Below are 22,851 nucleotides of genomic sequence, written 5' to 3' on the forward strand. Positions count from 1 at the left end.
CAATCCCTCCATCAGTGCTCAGACTGTCCGCAATAGGCTGAGAGAGGCTGGACTGAGGGCTTGCAGGCCTGTTGTAAGGCAGGTCCTCACCAAACATCACCGGCAACAACGTCGCCTATGGGCACAAACCTACCGTCGCTGGACCAGACAGGACTGGCAAAAAGTGCTCTTCACTGATGAGTCGCGGTTTTGTCTCACCAGGGGTGATGGTCGGATTCGTGTTTATCGTCGAAGGAATGAGCGTTACACCGAGGCCTGTACTCTGGAGCGGGATCGATTTGGAGGTGGAGGGTCCGTCATGGTCTGGGGTGGTGTGTCACAGCATCTTCGGACTGAGCTTGTTGTCATTGCAGGCAATCTGAACGCTGTGGGAAGTCATCCTCCTCCCTCATGTGGTACCCTTCCTGCAGGCTCATCCTGACATGACCCTCCAGCATGACAATGCCACCAGCCATACTGCTCGTTCTGTGCGTGATTTCTTGCAAGACAGGAATGTCAGTGTTCTGCCATGGCCAGCGAAGAGCCCTGATCTCAATCCCATTGAGCACGTCTGGGACCTGTTGGATCGGAGGGTGAGGGTTTGGGCCATTCCCCCCAGAAATGTCCGGCAGATGCCTTGGTGGAAGAGTGGGGTAACATCTCACAGTAAGAACTGGCAAATCTGGTGCAGTCCATAAGGAGGAGCGGCAGGTAGCCTAGTGGTTAGAGCGTTGGACTAGTAAACGAAAGGTTGCAAGAATGAATCCCTGAGCTGACAAGGTAAAAAAAATCTGTCGTTCTGCCCCTGAACAAGGCAGTTAACCCACTGTTCCTAGGTAGTCATTGAAAATAAGAATTTGTTCTTAACTGACTTGCCTAGTTAAATAAAAAGGAGATGTACTGCAGTACTTAATGCAGCTGGTGGCCACACCAGATACTGACTGTTACTTTTGATTTTGTTCAGAGACACATTATTCCATTCTGTTAGTCACATGTCTGTGGAACTTGTTCGTTGTTGTGTCTCCGTTGTTGAATCTTATGTTCATACAAATATTTACACATAAGCTTGCTGAAAATAAACGCAGTTGACAGTGAGAGGACGTTTCTTTTTTTGCTGAGTTTATGTATGTTGATACTTTGAAAGGGTCCTTATAAGACCATGAAGTGTTTTAATGCAGACAAAATATGCATTTCTTTGCTGAGTCATGAGCAGCATCAGAGGTAGGTACATCTAACCAGATAAGCAGGTGACTGGCATGACCACTAGATGGCAGTGTTATCTTAGAGGTGAATTGACATGTTTCAGTGGATGGATGGTATGACACAGCGGTATTCAACTCTTACCCTATGAGGTCCAGCGCCTGCTGGCTTTCTGTTCTACTGGATAATTAATTGCATCCACCTGGTGTCCTAGGTCTAAATCAGTTCCTAGTTAGAGGGGAACAATGGAGAAAAAAAGCAATGGTGCTGCCTGCGAGGTCCAGAGTTGAGTTTGAGTGGTATGACAGAACCAACTAGATGAAAACCAGTAAAAATAACAGTATACACAATGTAGAGGAACAGAAATGATGAAGTGATCTGGTTGCGTAGACAGTTTGGGTATCCTCTTACAGTTTGCAGTAAATCAATTAACCTTTATGGCCCTCTGTGCACAGAATGATATTCCTTAAATTAACCTTGGCGTATCATTTTACAAATAGAAAGACTTAGTCTGATAAATTCCCATCTTAATACAAGATCGCCAAAATTCTCCAGACATTCAGTATGCCACATTCAGCAGTTTTATCCCAAACCCAACATCAGTTCAGGCCTTAGTGGTAAACCCCATGGGCCACAGCGCTTTAGGCCGAAAGTACATTTGTTCAATACTATAACTGCAGGCTGGAAATGAGGATTTTTGACACTCTAGTGGTCCACCTCGTCCCCTTGGTCATTTAAGATCTATTAACGTTTCCTGTAGTGGACAACATGGAAATAATGTGGTTGTTGTTTCATAGCCCACATTATAATGACCCTGTCCTTCCCAGGGCTCCTAGCTCTCATGATGTATAGATCACCCCTGACCGTGAAACTCTACGGAAATACGCTTGCTTTCACAAGCACCATTACCATGATTTGTGAACACATGGGGCCCACGTAATGTATTTCAATACAGCAGCATAATGCCTATACATTTGATCAACTGTAATGAAAATGTAATAAGCAGATACGACAGATTTTAAACAATAGTTCTGTTTTTTTACCCCTTGTGCCGCCTAAGAAAATGACATTGTCCGTAAGCGCATGGCTACAGCACTCAGGTCCAGCCTGATCCAACAATGGAGTCCTTATACTGTAGACTGTGAGGGACTAATGTTTTCTGCATTTACCTCTTTACATTCTTTCAGCACTCCAAGGCCAACCTACAAGAGCCCTTCACTTGGGGGCCGATTCCGACCCGAGTTAAGCATGTGTAAATAAAATGTAATTCCCTTTTTATGCACCTTTAGCTCTACGGGTATTCTGACCTTGAACTTGAGAATAGCATGTTATTCAACCGCTATTCGTTTTGGGTGAAGATGTAAGAAATGAAGGTGTGGTGGAGGTGTGTCTACAGATATGAGGGAATTAATTCAAGGTCAGAATACGGCATAATTACACCACCTTTACACATGATGAAACGATGAATAAGGTCCAACAACCTGTCGGTTCCAAGTGGAACAACATCTACTTTCTTTTCCCCCGATAGAAATAACACTGTTCTCCATGCACTGCAATTTACACATTGATAAGAGCTAGGTAAATGAGCAAGCCGTTTGGATAAGGGGATTGTGAATATAAATTACCCTAAATAATATACAAGATCAGAGTATTTTAAAATCGACCAACTGGTGGCGGAAAGGAGATAAATATGTGTGTATTAAGATGGTTCTTTCATTAATTCCCATTCTGAACCAATTCTCTCAATATACACTGAGTGTACAAAACATTAGGAACACCTGCTCTTTCCATGACAGACTGACCAGGTGAAAGCTATGATCCCTTATTGATAGAATTTGTTAAATCCACTAAAATCAGTGTTGATGAAGGGGAGGAGACAGGTTAAAGAAGGATTTTTAAGCCTTAAGACAACTGAGGCATGGATTGTGTATGTGTGCCATTCAGAGGGTGAATGGGCAAGACCAAAATATTTAAGTGCCTTTGAACGCGGTATGGTAGTAGGTGCCAGGCGCACCGGTTTGAGTGTGTCAAGAACTGCAACGCTGCTGGGTTTTTCACGCACAAATGTTTCCCGTGTGTATCAAGAATGGTCCACCACCCAAAGGACATCCAGCCAACTTGACACAACTGTGGGAAGAATTGGAGTCATGGGCCAGCATCCCTGTGGAACGCTTGACACCTTGTAAAGTCCATGCCCTGACAAATTGAAGCTGTTCTGAGGGTAAAAGGAGGTGCAACTCAGTATTAGGAAGGTGTTCCCAATGTTTTGTAAACTCAGTGTCTGTCGAGAAAATTTTAATTAAAAGGTACACCGTATTTAACGGGTTTTAGATAAATGTACTGAAAACCCTTTTGAATGAAAACTCCATGAGAAAATCTGTTGGACAGCAAGTGAGAGGGTTTTCAGCAGTTGAATTACATTTATTCAGTGCGTGCAAGGTAGCCACACCTGCAAAGCCTGTTACACACCTGCATACGGGAAGTATGAATACCAACTACTGAGAAGTGCTTAATAAATCAAACAAGGAATAGATTTTCTGAGTCTGAATCGAGCCCTTAGAGCTGAACCTGAACAAAACATGTCTCAACTTGTTTTTCTCACTGGCCAATGTCATGTTTAACCATCCATGTGATTCTACTATCTAATGGAACATGTTTGTGTTTACGGAATCTAAGACATTGAAGGTTGCACATAAATCTTTACAAGAGACTTGAAAATTGAAAGACCACTGATGAGTGAAATGTGTAGTGTTGGGTAATGATTTGAGTTTAGGAATGACCCCAAACATGGCAAAATGCATTGGTTTTCAAAATTCATCTAGAAAGAAAACACCACAGGTGCACATTAAATATAAATAATTTTATAATATACAAATTGTACAGTCATGAACAGTAGGGATGTGGACATTTCCATGAAAAGTGAACACAAAGAATACCTTTGTTTTTACAAACACTGCAGTGCGTGACGGTAGCCGATGATCAAAGACACTCAACATTCAAAATGGCAGCGCAGGTGATAAACAGTAACATCGGTGATGAAACCTAACAATACAATTCCAGAGGCCACGAGCAAGCTAAGTGACAACATAAAGAGATTGCCATCCTACTGTATCATGTTTCTGTCATTTCTAATCTGTCCATTTCACATCATAACACACAGGAAATGAACCCTGGAACACACATTTTGCACAGCATTATCAAGAACAATTGCACTGCCACTGACTGCTCAGCTTTAGACAATTATGGTTACATAAAGACAGGAAACAGTAGATTACCTTTTTTTCACGAGTGGGTTGGAGGCTTTTGTTCCAGACAAGGCTGAGGTTGGTCTACGTTAGTCACAGGTCTCCCTCGTCACGGAAGGGTAAGTAAACAACATTCAGCATAATTTAACTGATGAAGTGCCAGATCCCGCTTCACTTTTCTCTCTATATCCTTTGCTTTTCAGTATCAGGGAAAATGTAGTCTACCCAACTCTCCCCAGAGTCTACTTATGTCAAAGCTGAGCGAATGTACAAATCACTAATCATCTCTTATCACGAGAGATGAGGGCATGGAGTTCACGACCCCCCAGGTAACACAAACGGATACAGGACCTGGTGTCATATGACCCAACTCCGCGGAGGTTACAGTTGTCCATGTTAATGGTGTCCTACCGGAATGCTGTAGGTGTTAAAATACAATGCATGAGATCACCTGATAGTTCCTGGCTGTATTTTTCCACACTTTTCCTACCACAACTTAATGTACATTGTACTTGAAGAGGCAGTATTATCTCAGTGTAAAATAATATACAAAGGAACAAGGATCACAGATATATATAAAAAAAAGACTCAAATTGGTATGAACAACAGAACTGATGAACACATAATAAACAATGTATGAATAAGGAAATATGACAGTCCTACATGATCTTATATCTGGGCAGAAAGCGATTAGTTTAAATCTAAAGAGAAAAAATGACTTGATAAGAAGCCAATGGGGAAATCTGTCTCAGGTTCCAGATAATCTCTTCATTTATCAGAGGGGTGCTTTAGAATTCCATTTCTTATTCATATTTGTCCTAGTCTCACAAATATTAAAACGGACAAGTCATTTCTATTCTCTCTCTAGCGGTGACCCGCAAAGCTAAATAAAATATGTTGAATAAAACAAGTGCTTATTAAAGCTCATAATCGCCTAACGCGAAGTGTCGCTGGAAAAAAACAATACCACAGATAATATCACAAAATAAAAAATATCCTGACTTCATATCAAATCTGCTATTTGACATGTGGGCAAACTCCTTTGTACTCGAACAAGTAGCAGCTGTGGAAAATCCATCAAACATGGTTCAAACAGGACCCCTGACCACTTGGCCATTAGTAATGACCTCACGCCCACAGCATGGACCATATGGTGGAAAAAGTTGGCAATGATGACCCCATAGCTACAAATCCCCAATATGCCTAAGGAGGTAGCTAGCTCCAGTATGAGCGTTAGAAAGCACACTTCAGCTAGCGTTAGCACGACAGAATACACTGAGCCTAACTTCAAATCAAAAACACCTTGTAAAGCCAAATCCCTTACCTTCTGTTCAAATCTAAAACAGAGAACACTGAACTTACCTTCATATTACCTTCAAACACTGATTGTAGCAACCCTCTCAGGCTATAACACTGAAACCACCTTGATATTTGTCAAACTTCTGACATTTGTACTTGACGATTTAGGCCCAGTATCATAATAAGGCTATCCTGGTCACAGTTTGGAATTCTATACAATACATCTGCCATTGAGATGAACAATACCAACAGTCGGTTATTCATTAAAATACCACATTTAGAAAATGACGACAAGCCTATATTAATCTGTAAACATACAGGTTTCTACAGACTTTGCTTAGCAACTGCAGCACAAGAAGAATCAATCCCTATGAAAATCACAATCCAGATGAAGTGCTATTTGTTATTTTGAGAGGTGAGATTTTCCACTGTCAATAGCCACATAAGTGACCCCCAATATAAATGTATGACTTGACTGACGCCCCGCTGACAAAGTCCATTAGCCGGTTAATGATTTCTCCACACAGCATCGATGCAGCACCACTTTAAAATGGAAAGCAACATGATACCTTGAAAGACTACATTATGATTTTGGTATTGTCAGAAATGACACCGTCAAGAGGGGCTTTAAAAGCTTGAGGTGAAATATTAAAGCCAATGTCAATGGAAAATGGCAATTCGAACACAGCTATTCCAAAACGCTCAATCATTTTTGTTTTTCTACTTCCTCTGTGCGCCGTTTCTATCTTGAACATCCAGTCATGGCCAAGCCCATAACCTTGCCAAGTACTTTTTAATGACCATTGATTGGAAAAGCTATTAAAATCAAACGTGTGTAAACTCTCAAAGTTGACTCAACATTTCCAAGTTTGGTTCTCATCACACTTCACTCAACACACACATTCGTTCAATGGAGATTTACTCCATTATCAAACACTTTACTTGGCTTGGATATGGACACATACGGAATGCAAGGCGAATGTATCATACCTACTATAAGAATCAGAGTGATTATCAGCATCATCTGTAGTACTTTACATTACGGGCTAAAAGTAAATCAAGTTCCATTCACCTTGCATTGGATTGCCTGTCGCAACAACAGCCACTACATTTCCCACAGTGCTCCTCATCTAAACCCATGTGGCATACAGTAACTGTACCACTATGGTACTGTACAAATAAGGACAAGCGAGTTTGCCTGGTTAAAGTCTGTTTCTTCAGACCCAAGCCCCATTGGTCCCATCAACTTGTCCATTATATCCAGTGACCCTCGTACATTAGTCTCCCCCGCATCATTCTCAGTTATGTACATTCACTATGTGTAGGTATAGGATCAGTCTGAGGCTGTGAGAGAGACTGTTGCGTGTCCATCTGTGGTAGAGATGTGTCCATTGTGGAGAGATGTCTGCTGCAGAGGATAGAGTGATTACATGGTAGGAGGATGTTGCAGCAATATAGGCTGTTCAATGGTGACTTGTGGAGCCCCTATCTCAGGTTATGTTTGGTAGGTACATGAATGATGGGTAGGAGAACCCTTAGGTGTGATGTCTGAAGAGGTTTACACATTCAACCTTTGACTCTCTTCAGGGCATTGATTGGTCAATTTGACCTGTCCATCATCTTTTACTTCCTTTTGCACTACCTGTTCTTCCTGGTCAGGTGGGTCTTGTTGCATGGCAACATTCTCCGTTTCTCCACTCTCTTCCCCTCCATTTGTCTCTTCCTTACTCTCAACCCCATTTTCCTTCACTACCATTTCAGCTCCTCCCCTTTCTCCTCTTTCTGCCCTTGTTCTTTGGTCTCCACCTCCACCTCTGAACCCTTGGTAGTTTCGGTTTCATCATCAACTGCCACCTCATTTTCTCTCTCTTCTACAATCTCCCCCTCTCCCTGTCTTTCCTGCTCAGTCTCTGCCCCCGCTTCTTCTCCCTCCTCCACTCTCCCCTCTTTGTCACTCTTGTCATCTTTTCCTGCAGCTCCATCTCTCTCCTTCCCAGTTTGTACCCCGCTTTCTACCCCTTCCTCAGTTTCTGCCTCAACCTTTTACTCTCCCTCCGCTTCACAGGGAGCCTCCGCCTCTTTACACACAGTCTCTACCTCCGTCTCTTTCACTGTCTCCTCTTCGTTCCCCATGTTTTCCTTCACGTTCCTGCTCTCTTTGACCACCTTTTCCCCGTCGTCAAGAATCTTGGAATCTTCCAGATCTTTCTCTGCTGCCGATTGCTTGTTTTTCTTCTTCTTCTTGTTTTTTGACGCATCTTTAATAGAGTTCTTGTTAGACTTGCTTTTGAATATCAGTTTCTGAAAGACAGGATGTTTGTGTAAGAACATTTCTAAACTGCTGTTCTATTGGCCATGTTACAGACGGACAGACAGACCGTTGAAAATGGACATAATAGCAAACAAGGAAAGAACAAATTAAAATGATTCTCATTGTGGGGAATGAAATGGTAATTTCAAGGGAATTGATTGGTGCCTTCAGGGGTACAGACCAAACAAGAAAATATGGCTGGTAATATTTCTGAGATTGCCTCCATTGACCCTCTTTTAGCTGAGACTTACAGTATACTGAGGTAAACAGCATGTTACCTGCACACAAACATCCGCATTATCGTTCTCTGCTCATCTCTGCCAGGGTTATTGCCCATCAGTTTGGTTGCCAATGGTGACCAGAGTTTAAATTCAGGTCACAGGCAATATCAGCATTGATTCCTTCCACAAAGGACAAAGGTCAAATCTAGAGGTTATAGCAGTACTATCTAGGGTCAAATGGAAAGTACTTTCTCAACATGCATTGCCGTAGTTACCACAGAATGGTTCATATCTCAGGAAGAAAGGGGTTCATTCACATTTGACCGGCAGTGTGCATATTTATCTATGTGAAAACAAGAACAAGTGTGGTATGGGCCGGGGTGGTGAGGGGTGATGTTGGCCTTGGAGCGCTGCTCTGGCTAGTGAACAAGCTGCAAGCCGACCCACATGTGCCAAGACAAACACTGGGAGGAATGAGAGGTCACGTACCTTGGATTCCCCCCTCTTGCGGGGAAGGACAGGTCTCTGCAGAAAAACGACCTGCTTGGTGGCCAAACTTCCATCACTAGGGTAGAGGGAGAGATGGGGAGATGGAGAGATAAAAGGCAGAGGTGAATATGGAGAGAGGGAGGTAGAGAGAATATAATTAGAACTGAAATACAAATAACTTTGGAAACCATTGCTATTTTCTTGATAGTTACTTTATTTGTAGAGGACAAATGCCTGTACCATCGATAAAGAAATCCATGTCACACAAATCACATTGCCACAAGCTCTTTTAGAAATACTTGGGGTCATTTCAGAGCAAGGAAGAGAGGAATGGAAAATGCAGTTTGTATTATAATGCTCCAGTTCCACTTGAAGGGGAGCGATCCACACTCCAGGGTAGACCTTATAATGGTTTGTGTGACTAGTATGGTCAGTCCTGATGCCATACTAATAGCTGACATCTACCACAGTGAGAAGTGAGTTACATAGCAATGGTCAACCTCGCTTTCTTCCCTTTCTGTCCTCTCTTGTTAATACGAGAAACCAAAAAGGAATTTGGAGCGATGATGTATGTCCATCGTGAATATGTTCTATGCTTAGGAGAGAGCTCAGACACCAAGAGAACGAGACCACGTTTACTGGCTTCCCCAAAACATGCTCGTCCTCATAAACTTCTCCGAAATAATCTCTGTCCATGCACACGTCACATTCTGTGTTAATTCATGGATAATCCATACAGTACAGATGACAGACTAATCCACCGAGGAGATTCTGTCGTCAGTGGGCTTCCTGTCTCTCATGCTTGCTCTCTCCTGTTCGTCTCTCGTCGTTCCAGCTCTCACGCATTAACCTTCACTCTGCTTCATCTCTCCATCCGACACGCACGTATCGACTCGGTTTCCTACTTTAGCCTGCTGTCTCTAATTATCTGTCTGCTTCACTTTACTTCTCTGCCTCTTCCTCTTGTATGAGCTTCAAGTAGGCTTTCTCCATCCTTTCCCTTCTCTCTTTCGTATATCCCCTGATCTCCCTCTCCAGATCGCTCTCTCTGTCACTTCCTCTCTTGGAATCCCTCATCCATTAAAATAGATGTACTCTTATACACACGGGGAAGAATCAGCTTTGAGTTAAGCTGGATCCTTAACTTGGCATATAAAGAACAACGGAAATGTATGATAGGGTGACAACAGTATAGAGCTGGCTGCAAATCTTCCCCACAACATCAAATGGGCTTCCAGATCTCCTGTAGAGGCTGACAATCTAAAACACCCCCATTTCCCATCCCTCCCTCCTTACCCTGCATTTCCAATAACCTATTTTCCAGGCTGTCAGATTGCCGGACAGCTTCCTGCTGAATGAAAGCGGAAAAGCCAACCTGAGTCCTCAGAAAAAGCCCAAGCCCGTTAAAGTAGAACGGAGCAGATCAGTTTGAAAATTACAGGCCCCTTGCTGCTACAGTCCTCTCATAACTGTCTGTGTCTTGCTGCTACAGTCCTCTCATAGCTGTCTGTGTCTTGCTGTTACAGTCCTCTCATAACTGTCTGTGTCTTGCTGCTACAGTCCTCTCATAGCTGTCTGTGTCTGCAGTACTGAAATAGAAACTTCATATACCAGCAACAAGACTTTCTTTGGTACAGTGGTAGGGAACATGGTGTATCATGTTTAGTGGTTACCTGTGGTAATGTTAAGTATTTCTTATAATGGTATTATGAAGCACTTACCTATTTACTAAAACAGTTACGATGTCCAAACATCAGATTTACACCAAATGTAACATGTTCCATGTGGCAGAAATATACTGTACATTACCATGTGCACCTTCACATTCATGTTACGTTGATTAAAGAAGCCTTGAGTCCCGGTGGATGTTCACTTTAGATGCTAACTAGTGTGTAAGTAGGTCTTTGCATAACAGACTCTGTGTAGACTGCTTCAGAGGAAGTGCACTTTGCTCATCCTCAGACAGTATCCCAACGTGCATTAGCTTAATATAGTTGTGAAAATGGAAGAGTCAACATAATACAAGTGTAATGACTAAGCTAATCTGAAATGGGTCAACAGCCATCGTTGCTGAGCACAACGAGACGAGTGTTTCAGAGATGGAGAGAAATGAGCGTTGCTGTGTGGTTTTATCTAGGCCGGCCCTCTGATTAATTAGCCATGTTGCGCTGTTGTGCTGTTGCATTTTGAGAGAGAGTTGATCAAAATAAAGAGCGATGAATAAACAAGGGATAAAAATAGAGCGGTAATTAATCAGCTATGCTCCGGAACGGTCACAAACACGACCCCCCAGAGACAAGGGTACGCATGGTAAACATTTAACTGCAACCGTGTTGAACTCTAAGCATATACTTGGAGTCTTCATAAGCATGACACGACACATTTCATGACTCTGACTAATAGCGGCAATCAGTAGTTGAAACAATAACAAAGCGTTTTCCCCACCACTGTTTCAGTAAAAAGCGGGGGGGGGGATGGGGCTGGAGAAATGTTACCACTCAAATTCTATGGATGCAAGGACTGACCATCCACGATATTAAAATGATATTTTTAAACATGTTTTTAGGCTATACAGTGTTTGTTTACATTTACTTTGTTTACAAACATTGGAGTAAAACAAGCTTATATTTTGGGTGCTGATGTGGTACGGCAGTTGAACTAAGCTCACAAGACATTTATTTAAACGTTTTATTCTTAAAGAATCAATTCAATGGGTACATATTGGACTGGACGTGTTCTGACTTGTGATAATGATGAGCGCTTGTGACTGTGTAAAGTGGGGTTTCAGGTGGGAGACGAGTATTTTTGAAGACTTGGAAGTCATGTTGTGACTGCTGATAGATGACTGAGCTGTTGACTGTTAGCGAATGTGTGCGTGCATAGTCCTCATGTAAGATGAATGAGTCAGCAGAGGCTGAGCAGAAGAACCGTTACAGTTCTCTGAAGGGACTTTCCAGTTACACACATTTGTGGGTTTAAACTGTCTCGCACCACACGCTGTTACATATGAACCCGCCAATTGGGGCCAGTTAGTATTTCCGTTGAACAACCTGTTGAGTTCTTCTGACTGATTTCACAATCCATTTAAGTTGAGCTGTTAATTGACCAGTGATATGGGCTGACCATCGCTTTGTCTAAATGAGATGGGTGCTCTTTGAAATCAAAGAGAAGGCAGTTTCATTTCCAGAGGGTTACTCAGGTTGACCAATCAATACCAGAGTTAGGTAACCAGGAGATATGGTGGTCATTCAGGCCCTAACTCAATATTAGTGAGAGTGTGTATTGGAAGGTGAAAGTAGTTACCTGTTGGTCTTGATGATGGGTGTAGGCAGGACACATGTGAGTCTCCAGCCGTACATGGCAAGAGACTGGAGCAGGGGAACATAGTCTGTCTTCACCTGCAAGCCCTAAAGAGAGAATACAAACACATGAATATTACATACTACTATACACATAGTGTTTGCATACACGTACGCACAAGCACACGTACGAGTAGGGCAGGCACAATTATCGTATAATCGTATAACCGACAATTATGGACAATAACTGTGAACTTCAAAAATAATTATCATAATAGTCTTAATACATATTCATTTTAAGAGAAAGGGGGATTCAACTTCATACTCAAGTAGATATAAATTACACAATAGCAGTTTTTCATTTTTACATGAAGTGGGTAAAGTTGGTAGTCATTAACATGAGCAGAACGGCACCATTGGGAGAAGCTTCATTTCCAAAAGTTCCAAGAGGTATAAACTATTTGTTTTTGAGAGAGGGGAGCTACCAAAGCTGGGTTGTATTCACTAGGTTTGTCGTAGTTATAATTCAGAGATGCATTATGATGCTCAAAACATTTGAACAAAAATGACAATTATGACACTAACCGTGTCCATTTGCGTGACAAGTAATCGTTACCCAAAATTCCATAATCGTCACATCCTACGAACACACACACACACACACGCACACACACACGCACACACACACGCATAAATGTATGCATGCATAAACACATAAACCATTAAAACCCCATCAAAAGAGCCACGATTACCCAAGCTCTTGACAACAGATGATGAACTATGTATGATGCATACCAAAATACATGCATTTCTGTTAGATTGATTGCTGGTATGACAGTGTAGTGCACTTGGGATTTGGGTTAAAGACACGCGCTCGCTACACGTGCGCTAACGCCTCTGCTCACACAGGAAGCGTATGTGGTTTTCCATCTCTTCTGCATCTGCCCTCACTGACAAACCACAGCACGTGTCAGATATGAAGACACGCATACGACGTATGCATGCACACATTGTAGTGCTATACGGGCACCACGTTGTTCATATTATAGCAGTGCTATAGCCTAAGTTATCTTTCTCCCCGCTGTCTTTTCAGAACCGTAGCTAATGTCAGGTCTCACTGGACATGATTCTCAGTTATCTGAACCATGTTCTGAACCATGAGTTATCTGAACCATGTTCTGAACCATGAGTTATCTGAACCATGAGTTATCTGAACCATGAGTTCTGAACCATGAGTTATCTGAACCATGAGTTCTGAACCATGAGTTCTGAACCATGAGTTCTGAACCATGAGTTATCTGAACCATGAGTTATCTGAACCATGAGTTCTGAACCATGAGTTATCTGAACCATGAGTTATCTGAACCATGAGTTCTGAACCATGAGTTATCTGAACCATGAGTTCTGAACCATGAGTTCTGAACCATGAGTTATCTGAACCATGAGTTATCTGAACCATGAGTTCTGAACCATGAGTTATCTGAACCATGTTCTGAACCATGAGTTATCTGAACCATGTTCTGAACCATGAGTTCAGATAACACACTTTCATTAAACTCCCCCTAACCTGGACATCCGCCTCATCCTTCTGACCGGATATTCTGTAGGGATTTCTACCGGCCTTAAGCCAGCACCTCAGATTTCTTATTACATTCATGGTCCTAAGATTCTCTACAACCCTACCCCTGTTTTTCAACACCCACCCACGTACACAGCCACAGTGTCCTCTGTCTGAAAATGCACTCTCCATTCACTCTCCTTTATTGGCATCTTTACTCTGTTGTTGGTCTTTAATCTTTTTTTGACATAATTTGGTTTCTGGTGACTGAAGTAGTGCTCTTCAAAGCTCAGGCATCTATACAATTGCTAGGAACGAACGACAACAATGTCAATGCTGTTAACTGGTGCCTCAAGCACACAGTATTGTTACTGGTAGAGCACTATGTATAATGCCTCTCCGGATAATGGCCATGCACTTCTGGGTTAAATGTAATATAGCCTGTGAGAAACTGAGGTAACACTGGGAAAACATGATGCCCTTGTTGTTCAATGTAATGGATGAAGGTATTTAGTGTGATCTTTGTCTGTAGTAAGGCATCTTCATGAGCATTTAGAATGACATTATTGAGTGTTAAACAGTTAATTGTGTTAAGTCCTATATACAGCATGGAGTCCATCACATGAATAACCTATGCATGCATACCTACTGTATGTCCTATTCAGTTCATTTAGTCATTTATTGTAGAAATAGGAAAAAGTCTTTGCACACTTCCAGTCAGATGCAAATGTCTTTCATCGTAGCCGAGCTTTGTCAGTCGACCTTCATCAGAGCATAGTCATTTGTTGAAGAAAATGTGAAGAATGTTTCTGATTGGCTAAAGTAGAATGTCCATCCATTAGACCGCAGAATTCTACAGTTATTATTTTGCCTTAATTTTCTTGATTAAATGGTCTAACGTATACATTCTTATATGGTGAATACATATTGACTAATGTGAATGTAAAGTAACAAATAAATTGCCGTCGAAATGACCCATTCTCCCACAAAAATGTGACATTAGTGACATTTGAGGAAGGTCTGAGTTTCTAGATTAAAGACCACAAACAGTTTGGCCACAAACAGCTCGACATATCTACACTGTACCAATCCTGCCACATTCTACCAACATGATTGTGAATACTGCGCAAAAAAATACTGTAATAACTCATTTATGTTAAAAGTCAGATTCGTTTTAGCAGTTTGCTATCAATTAAAACAGAAGTTTTGACATGTTCTGTGCCATACGAAAACAAAATCTCTGAGAAAAGCTGCACTTCCTGCTTCAACACAACAATATTGATTGAATTCTCAGTGAACCAGCCTGTTTTCTTGTTTTCCCGGCTCATAAATCCAACCACCTGTCAGTCTTTCAGCAAGATGGGAACAAGAGAGCTGGGGAAAAATATCCCAATCAATATTCTGCATAATATTTAAGTAATTATTCTGGCACCGAAACGACAATGAGCGGTGAGGATAATTTGCATATACATTTTAAGCAGTTATCATAATGAATGTGCCGGGTATGAAGTCTGATCATCCTTTGTAAAATAGTGTTATCAAGCTAACTTCAGGAGAGATTAGTCTAGCAAAATTGCTTTTGATAAGTCCTGGCCAGCACATTTGATTGGATTCATTGGAACTATAATGTGAACATCTAAAAGTTGTTAAACATTGTTGCTTTGTCCTTCAATTAACTTCCAAAGGTGCATAAAAAAAGTATATAAAATCCATGTTATTTCTCAGTAGTTGACAAAATAATTGCTGGTCTTTAATAAAGACATTATTGCAGTATCTTTACCACAGTATTAGCATAAATATACCTACATACTCGTACAATGTTTAACCTTCACAAGACACAAGCGCCTAGGTTTTTGTGTGGTATGGGACGCTGAACAAATATGACATTTTAAGGCGGCGAATATTGTGTAGTCTGATTTTTTTAATAGTAATTTTAAAGGGTTAAGAGCATTTTTATTTCAAGGGTTAAATTCTGTGTTTGTGAGCCGACTTCCTCTCTGAACTGGACAATTTTCCAGTCACATTTAGGGGACAAAAGTCTATTTTCACACTTCGACAGCCTCAAACTCTAAACTCGATTAGAGTGACACACACACACACACACACACACACACACACACACACACACACACACACACACACAGAAAAGCCTCAAACCCTTCAGAGGTAGACAGAAATCCATTTCCAACTTGGATTTGCGCAAACTGGGGACTTAATCGCTGGCCAGATAAGGGCTTGTTTGCTGCAGATAAGATATCAAGCCACCGTGACACATGTGCCATAGCCACCATGGTTAGAGGGAATATTTCCATGTGACGACTCTCACATTAAACACTGAAACGCTCCGAGCCATGTAAAAATCCCACTCACGTCAATGACAGTCCACTGCTCCACAACGATGGCATCGTACGTGGTGGTCACGCTCTGGTCGACGCCCTCCGTCCCTTCCTGGAAGATGAAGACGCTTTCCACTGACTTAGGCTGCAAATCTGTAGAAAATGGAGAGGAAGGTCATGAAGGAGTTAGTATTTACAGAATGGAGGGTGTCTGTCTGTGTCTGGCTCCCAGGCCTCTAGGCCGTGCAAAGAGGAGAGGGAAGTTAATGACATTACGCACCCAACCAGCAACCCACAGACACTGGGACATTTATTACCAGGCAGGGCTGCAGCATGGACCATTTCTGTAAGCAAGGGCCAGATATGGATTATGTAGCTATCACAGAACAAGAGAGAGTGTTTCCTTCAGGGAAGAAGCTTGGAGAGATTATAGATGAACCGACAGACATTATGGACAGATTGTTGAAGCATAACACGATTCATCTGAAAACAATGATATGCTTTACATATTGTAGATATTTACATGTAAGGACTAATACACAAAGACAGGGCCATGGTACCATAAAATAGCTTTTCTATAGACTCCATTTGAACCCCATGGACAAGGGTAACATTCCCAGTTTGGGCATTATTGGGATAGGAACATTAGAAAGCTGGTGAGCTTCTTCTCCATCCCACATTTCTTTTGATTCCATTGAGCAGTGTGCCAGAACCTCTTGCCCTTCAGACCAGGGCTCTCAGTTGGCCTGAGTGCTTTCTCATTACTCCTGTACCATTTACACACTAATAGAGTTTGTGCGGCCCAGGCTCCACCATGAGACACTCCACATGTCATTACTCTGCCCTAATAATGGGGGAACGAGGGCTGGCTGGAAAGGGAGGGATGACAGGGTCCTTTATTTCCCCCCAGAAAACCCATTTAAGGCTGCTGGACGCGCTCAATTGAAGACATCTTTCAGACATCTATTGGCTCCTTTCAAATACAGACATTGTCGTTGTTCATTCCCCCCTCTCCCGCCCTCTCTCCATCCTTCCTCCACCCTACCCCTCCTTTACATCCCCCCCCCCCATCCATTGTTCATCAGACGTCTCCCTGCTCGACGTGTAATTGGAAAGCCCTCTTGGAGATTGGGTTGGCCTGCCGATGCACTGGGATCACTCAGGTGAGATGCACACAGGGATCGAGTCCCTTTGCTTTAGGAGGAGCACGCTGCCTCCTGGCATGATGCTGCCAGACACTGAGTTACCGTGGAGTTGAGAGGTTTGGAGGATATGTAGTGCCAACACAAATAACAGCATAACATTTTGAGTTGAGTCTTGACTGACAATGTAGTGAGTGAAACAGAAGCTTGGAGGGAAACACGTGTTCATTCACAATGGGACAATGTATTCTCATCGACTAGCCTATCCTCTCCAGGCACCTGAGGTTGAACATACTGAGTGAGACGTGCGCATACTATCTCTGACACAGAGAGAGTGAACTGAAAGACGAAGAGTGACACAGATGTACTGAGAGATAGTAACAATGGCGGCGTGAGTCGTGACACCGACTGACACGGAGCACCAACCTAATTAGGGCCCAGTGACAGGGAAGTGGACTGAAGACAGGCACTAAGTGACAAAGAGACTGATGCTAGGTTGACATAGACTTTGAAGGAGAGACACAGAGGAGTAAAAAAACGGAGGGGAATCTAAAGCCTTGTTGACCGCAGAAGCAACCGAATGACCCTGCCCCAAGTCCTGTCTGTTACTGACATGAATTAAACATGTGTGCTTAGCACTGCCGGGGAGAACAGGAGACAGGGCTGTGACAGCTTATCTATATTTTCAAACGGGACAGACAGGAATCCAGAGAGAGAAGGAGAGATATAGAAAGAGTGGGGTTACTAATGTGTGTGGATTAGAGGTCGACCAATTAATTGGAATGGCCGATTTCAAGTTTTCATAACAATCGGTAATCAGCATTTTTGGACACCGATCATGGCCGGTTACATTGCACTCCACGAGGAGACTGCGTGGCAGGCTGACTACCTGTTATGCGAGTGCAGCAAGGAGCCAAGGTAAGGTGCTAGCTAGCATTAAACGTATCTTATAAAAAACAATAAATCTTAACATAATCACTAGTTAACTACACATGGTTGATGATATTACTAGTTTATCTAGCTTGTCCTGCGTTGCATATAATCAATGCGGTGCCGGTTAATTTATCATTGAATCACAGCCTAATTCGCCAAACGGGTGATGATTTAACAAGCGCATTCGCGAAAAAAAGCACTGGCATTGCACCAATGTGTACCTAACTATAAACATCAACGCCTTTCTTAAAATCAATACACAAGTATATATTTTTAAACCTGCATATTTAGTTAATAATGCCTGCTAACATGAATTTATTTTAACTAGGGAAATTGTGTCACTTCTCTTCTGTGCAACAGAGTCAGGGTATATGCAGCAGTCTGGGCCGCCTGGCTCGTTGCGAACTGTGTGAAGACCATTTCTTCCTAACAAACACAGCCAACTTCGCCAAAGGGGGGGATGATTTAACAAAAGCGAATTTGTGAAAAAAGCACAATCGTTGCACAAATGTACCTAACCATAAACATCAATGCCTTTCTTAAAATCAATACACAGAAGTATATTTTTTTAAACCTGCATATTTATTTTAAAGAAACTCATGTTAGCAGGCAATATTAAACTAGGTAAATTGTGTCACTTCTCTTGCGTTCATTGCATGCAGAGTCAGGGTATATATGTAACAGTTTGGGAAACCTGCCTCGTTGCGAACTAATTTGCCAGAATGTTAGGTAATTATGACATAACATTGAAGGTTGTGCAATGTAACAGCAATATTTAGACTTATGGATGCCACACGTTAGATAAAATACGGAACGTTCCGTATTTCACTGAAAGAACAAACGTTTTGTTTTCGAAATGATAGTTTACGGATTTGACCATATTAATGACCTAAGGCTCGTATTTCTGTGTGTTATTATATTATAATTAAGTCTATAATTTGATAGAGCAGTCTGACTGAGCGGTGGTAGGCAGCAGCAGGCTCATAAGCATTCAATCAAACAGCACTTTACTGCATTTGCCAGCAGCTCTTCGCAATGCTTGAAGCATTGCGCTGTTTATGACTTCAAGCCCATCAACTCCCGAGATTAGGCTGGCAATACTAAAGTACCTATTAGAACATCCAATAGTCAAAGGTATATGAAATACAAATGGTATAGAGAGAAATAGTCCTATAATAACTACAACCTAAAACTTCTTAACTGGGAATATTGAAGACTCATGTTAAAAGGAACCACCAGCTTTCATATGTTTTCATGTTCTGAGCAAGGAACTTAAACGTTAACTTTTTTACATGGCACATATTGCACTTTTACTTTCTTCTCCAACACTTTGTTTTTACATTATTTAAACCAAATTGAACATGTTTCATTATTTATTTGAGACTAAATTGATTTTATTGATGTATTAATTTAAGTTAAAACAAAAGGGTTCATTGTTCATTCAGTATTGTTGTAATTGTCATTATTACAAATATACTGCTCAAAAAAATAAAGGGAACACTAACATAACACATCCTAGATCTGAATGAAAGAAATAATCTTATTAAATACTTTTTTCTTTACATAGTTGAATGTGCTGACAACAAAATCACACAAAAATAATCAATGGAAATCCAATTTATCAACCCATGGAGGTCTGGATTTGGAGTCACACTCAAAATGAAAGTGGAAAACCACACTACAGGCTGATCCAACTTTGATGTAATGTCCTTAAAACAAGTCAAAATGAGGCTCAGTAGTGTGTGTGGCCTCCACGTGCCTGTATGACCTCCCTACAACGCCTGGGCATGCTCCTGATGAGGTGGCGGATGGTCTCCTGAGGGATCTCCTCCCAGACCTGGACTAAAGCATCCGCCAACTCCTGGACAGTCTGTGGTGCAACGTGGCGTTGGTGGATGGAGCGAGACATGATGTCCCAGATGGGCTCAATTGAATTCAGGTCTGGGGAACAGGCGGGCCAGTCCATAGCATCAATGCCTTCCTCTTGCAGGAACTGCTGACACACTCCAGCCACATGAGGTCTAGCATTGTCTTGCATTAGGAGGAACCCAGGGCCAACCGCACCAGCATATGGTCTCACAAGGGGTCTGAGGATCTCATCTTGGTACCTAATGGTAGTCAGGCTACCTCTGGCGAGCACATGGAGGGCTGTGCGGCCCCCCAAAGAAATGCCACCCCACACCATGACTGACCCACCGCCAAACCGGTCATGCTGGAGGATGTTGCAGGCAGCAGAACGTTCTCCACGGCGTCTCCAGACTGTCACATGTGCTCAGTGTGAACCTGCTTTCATCTGTGAAGAGCACAGGGCGCCAGTGGCGAATTTGCCAATCTTGGTGTTCTCTGGCAAATGCCAAACGTCCTGCACGGTGTTGGGCTATAAGCACAACCCCCACCTGTGGACGTCGGGCCCTCATACCACCCTCATGGAGTCTGTTTCTGACCGTTTGAGCAGACACATGCACATTTGTGGCCTGCTGGAGGTCATTTTGCAGGGCTCTGGCAGTGCTTCTCCTGCTCCTCCTTGCACAAAGGCGGAGGTAGCGGTCCTGCTGCTGGGTTGTTGCCCTCCTACGGCCTCCTCCACGTCTCCTGATGTACTGGCCTGTCTCCTGGTAGTGCCTCCATGCTCTGGACACTATGCTGACAGACACAGCAACCTTCTTGCCACAGCTCGCATTGATGTGCCATCCTGGATGAGCTGCACTACCTGAGCCACTTGTGTGGGTTGTAGACTCCGTCTCATGCTACCACTAGAGTGAAAGCACCGCCAGCATTCAAAAGTGACCAAAACATCAGCCAGGAAGCATAGGAACTGAGAAGTGGTCTGTGGTCCCCACCTGCAGAACCACTCCTTTATTGGGGGTGTCTTGCTAATTGCCTATAATTTCCACCTGTTGTCTATTCCATTTGCACAACAGCATGTGAAATTTATTGTCAATCAGTGTTGCTTCCTCAGTGGACAGTTTGATTTCACAGAAGTGTGATTGACTTGGAGTTACATTGTGTTGTTTAAGTGTTCCCTTTATTTTTTTGAGCAGTGTATATATAAAAAATAAAATAAAATAATAATAATACAAACAATTTTGGCCGATTAATCAGAATTGGCTTTTTTTGGTCCTCCAATAATCAGTATCGGCGTTAAAAAAATCATAATCGGTCAACCTCTAGTGTGGATTGGCCAAGGCTTTCCTCCTATGAGCCAAAGGTTTGGAGGCTAGGGTCCACGTACCTGTGCTTACCGGGCAGACTTCTGGTTATAGCTAGGGTTTTAAGGAATATGACATGAATACTGTACCCTGCCTTACACAAAGGCATGTTCACCCAAAATCACACTCACAGTCAGTGGTGTAAAGTACTTAAGTAAAAATACTTTAAAGTACTACTTAAGTGGGGTATCTGTACATGGGATATATGTGGGGTATCTTCCTCAATTATGTACATTACTATTTCAATTTTTGACAACTTTTACTCCACTACATTCTAAAGAAAAAAAAAAAGTTTTTTTATTCCATAAATTTTCCCGGACATTCAAAAGTACTCGTTACAATTTGAATTCTTAGCAAGACTCCAAATTACACATACTTATCAAGAGAACATCCCTGGTCATCGCTACTGCATCTGTTCTGTCTGGTTTGCTTTATATAAGGAACTTGAAATGATGTATACTTTTACTATTGATACTTAAGTATATTTTAGCAATTACATTTAGTTTTGATACTTGAGTATATTTAAAACCAAATATTATTAGATTTTTTCTCAAGTAGTATTTTACTGGTTGACTTTAACTTGAGTCATTTTCTATTAAGGTATCTTTATTTTTACCAAGTATGCCAATTGGGTACTTTTTGCACCACTGCTCACAGTCACGCACACGCACACACACACACACACACACACACACAGGCCTTAAAGCCCTATTGCACAACCAATCTTTGGCCATAAAAATTGCCAGCACAACTTTCCTCAATTCTGTTCACTGTGAAGTAATACCTTATTGGAATTTCATTCTGGGGAACTCTCTCTCTCTCTACCGGCTTTGCCTGAATATAGAAAGCCAAGCACTATGCTAGTTGTCATGCATATGAATAGCTCAAATGTTTCACAGCGCCAGCTTCAAATCCTCATTGTTGCGGCGGAGGTAGCGTAAGCTAAGTGTAACAAAGAACATCTCCCCATCAACACCATTAGTATCAATTCACCAGTAAACAAACTGCTCCCCCTCAGAACTCCAGCCGTGGCGTTGGGCGGAATGGGCGCCGTGACACGCTGGGCCTGGTATTAATCTTTAATGCCCCTCTCATGACGCTGCAGGGTGGCGGCGCCGTTAACGTTACCAGTGCCACGATCCGCAAATTCAATAATAAACTAATATCCGACCCTCCGTGCCGGCGAGGTCTCTCTGAACCCACTCCCACCAGTCTCCCGCCTCCATCCCACCTAGCCACGCCGGGATATTAAACAGGACTTATCCCCCTCCCCACCTCCTCAGTGAGCTTCACCATGGAAACCCATCTCTTCGGGGGCGAGGGCAGAGGAGCAGGAGGAGAGACAGCATGTGTGGTATTCCCCTGGACCATACCAGGCAGGCTGTCGACAGCCAGCCACAGTCGGGAGGTAGCGCCGGGTTTAGCAAAAGGCCAGCCGAGCAGGGGGAATTCATGAATATGTATTCGAAGAGGCGTCGGACTGTAGGAGTAAACAACAGCGAAACAAGTACAGAACAATGAAGGGAAACTTTACATTGCAGAGAGATGATTCCTCTGTAACTAGAAGGTACAGGGGCATACATAGTTATTATCATTGTTAATTCTGTTTTCAAAGAGAACCTAAAAGGGG

At 42.4% G+C, this 22,851-nt stretch overlaps 1 protein-coding gene across 2 annotated transcripts in view; it reads right to left on the bottom strand.

The window, feature by feature from the left end:
* Positions 1 to 4,024: 4,024 nt before the first annotated feature.
* LOC115176915 (raftlin) overlaps positions 4,025 to 22,851 on the bottom strand; it is a 64,429-nt gene continuing 45,602 nt past the window's right edge. For both annotated transcript variants that reach the window (XM_029737308.1, XM_029737307.1), the window contains exons 7-10: positions 15,972 to 16,090; positions 12,048 to 12,151; positions 8,745 to 8,820; positions 4,025 to 8,024 (exon numbers count right to left, since the gene is read on the bottom strand). In XM_029737308.1, coding sequence (XP_029593168.1) covers positions 7,767 to 8,024; positions 8,745 to 8,820; positions 12,048 to 12,151; positions 15,972 to 16,090 — 557 coding nt within the window. In that variant the 3' untranslated portion in view covers positions 4,025 to 7,766. The remainder of the gene's footprint in view (positions 8,025 to 8,744; positions 8,821 to 12,047; positions 12,152 to 15,971; positions 16,091 to 22,851) is intronic.

Source organism: Salmo trutta, chromosome 37 (genome assembly GCF_901001165.1).
Source record: "Salmo trutta chromosome 37, fSalTru1.1, whole genome shotgun sequence".
NCBI classification, from domain to species: Eukaryota; Metazoa; Chordata; class Actinopteri; order Salmoniformes; family Salmonidae; genus Salmo; species Salmo trutta.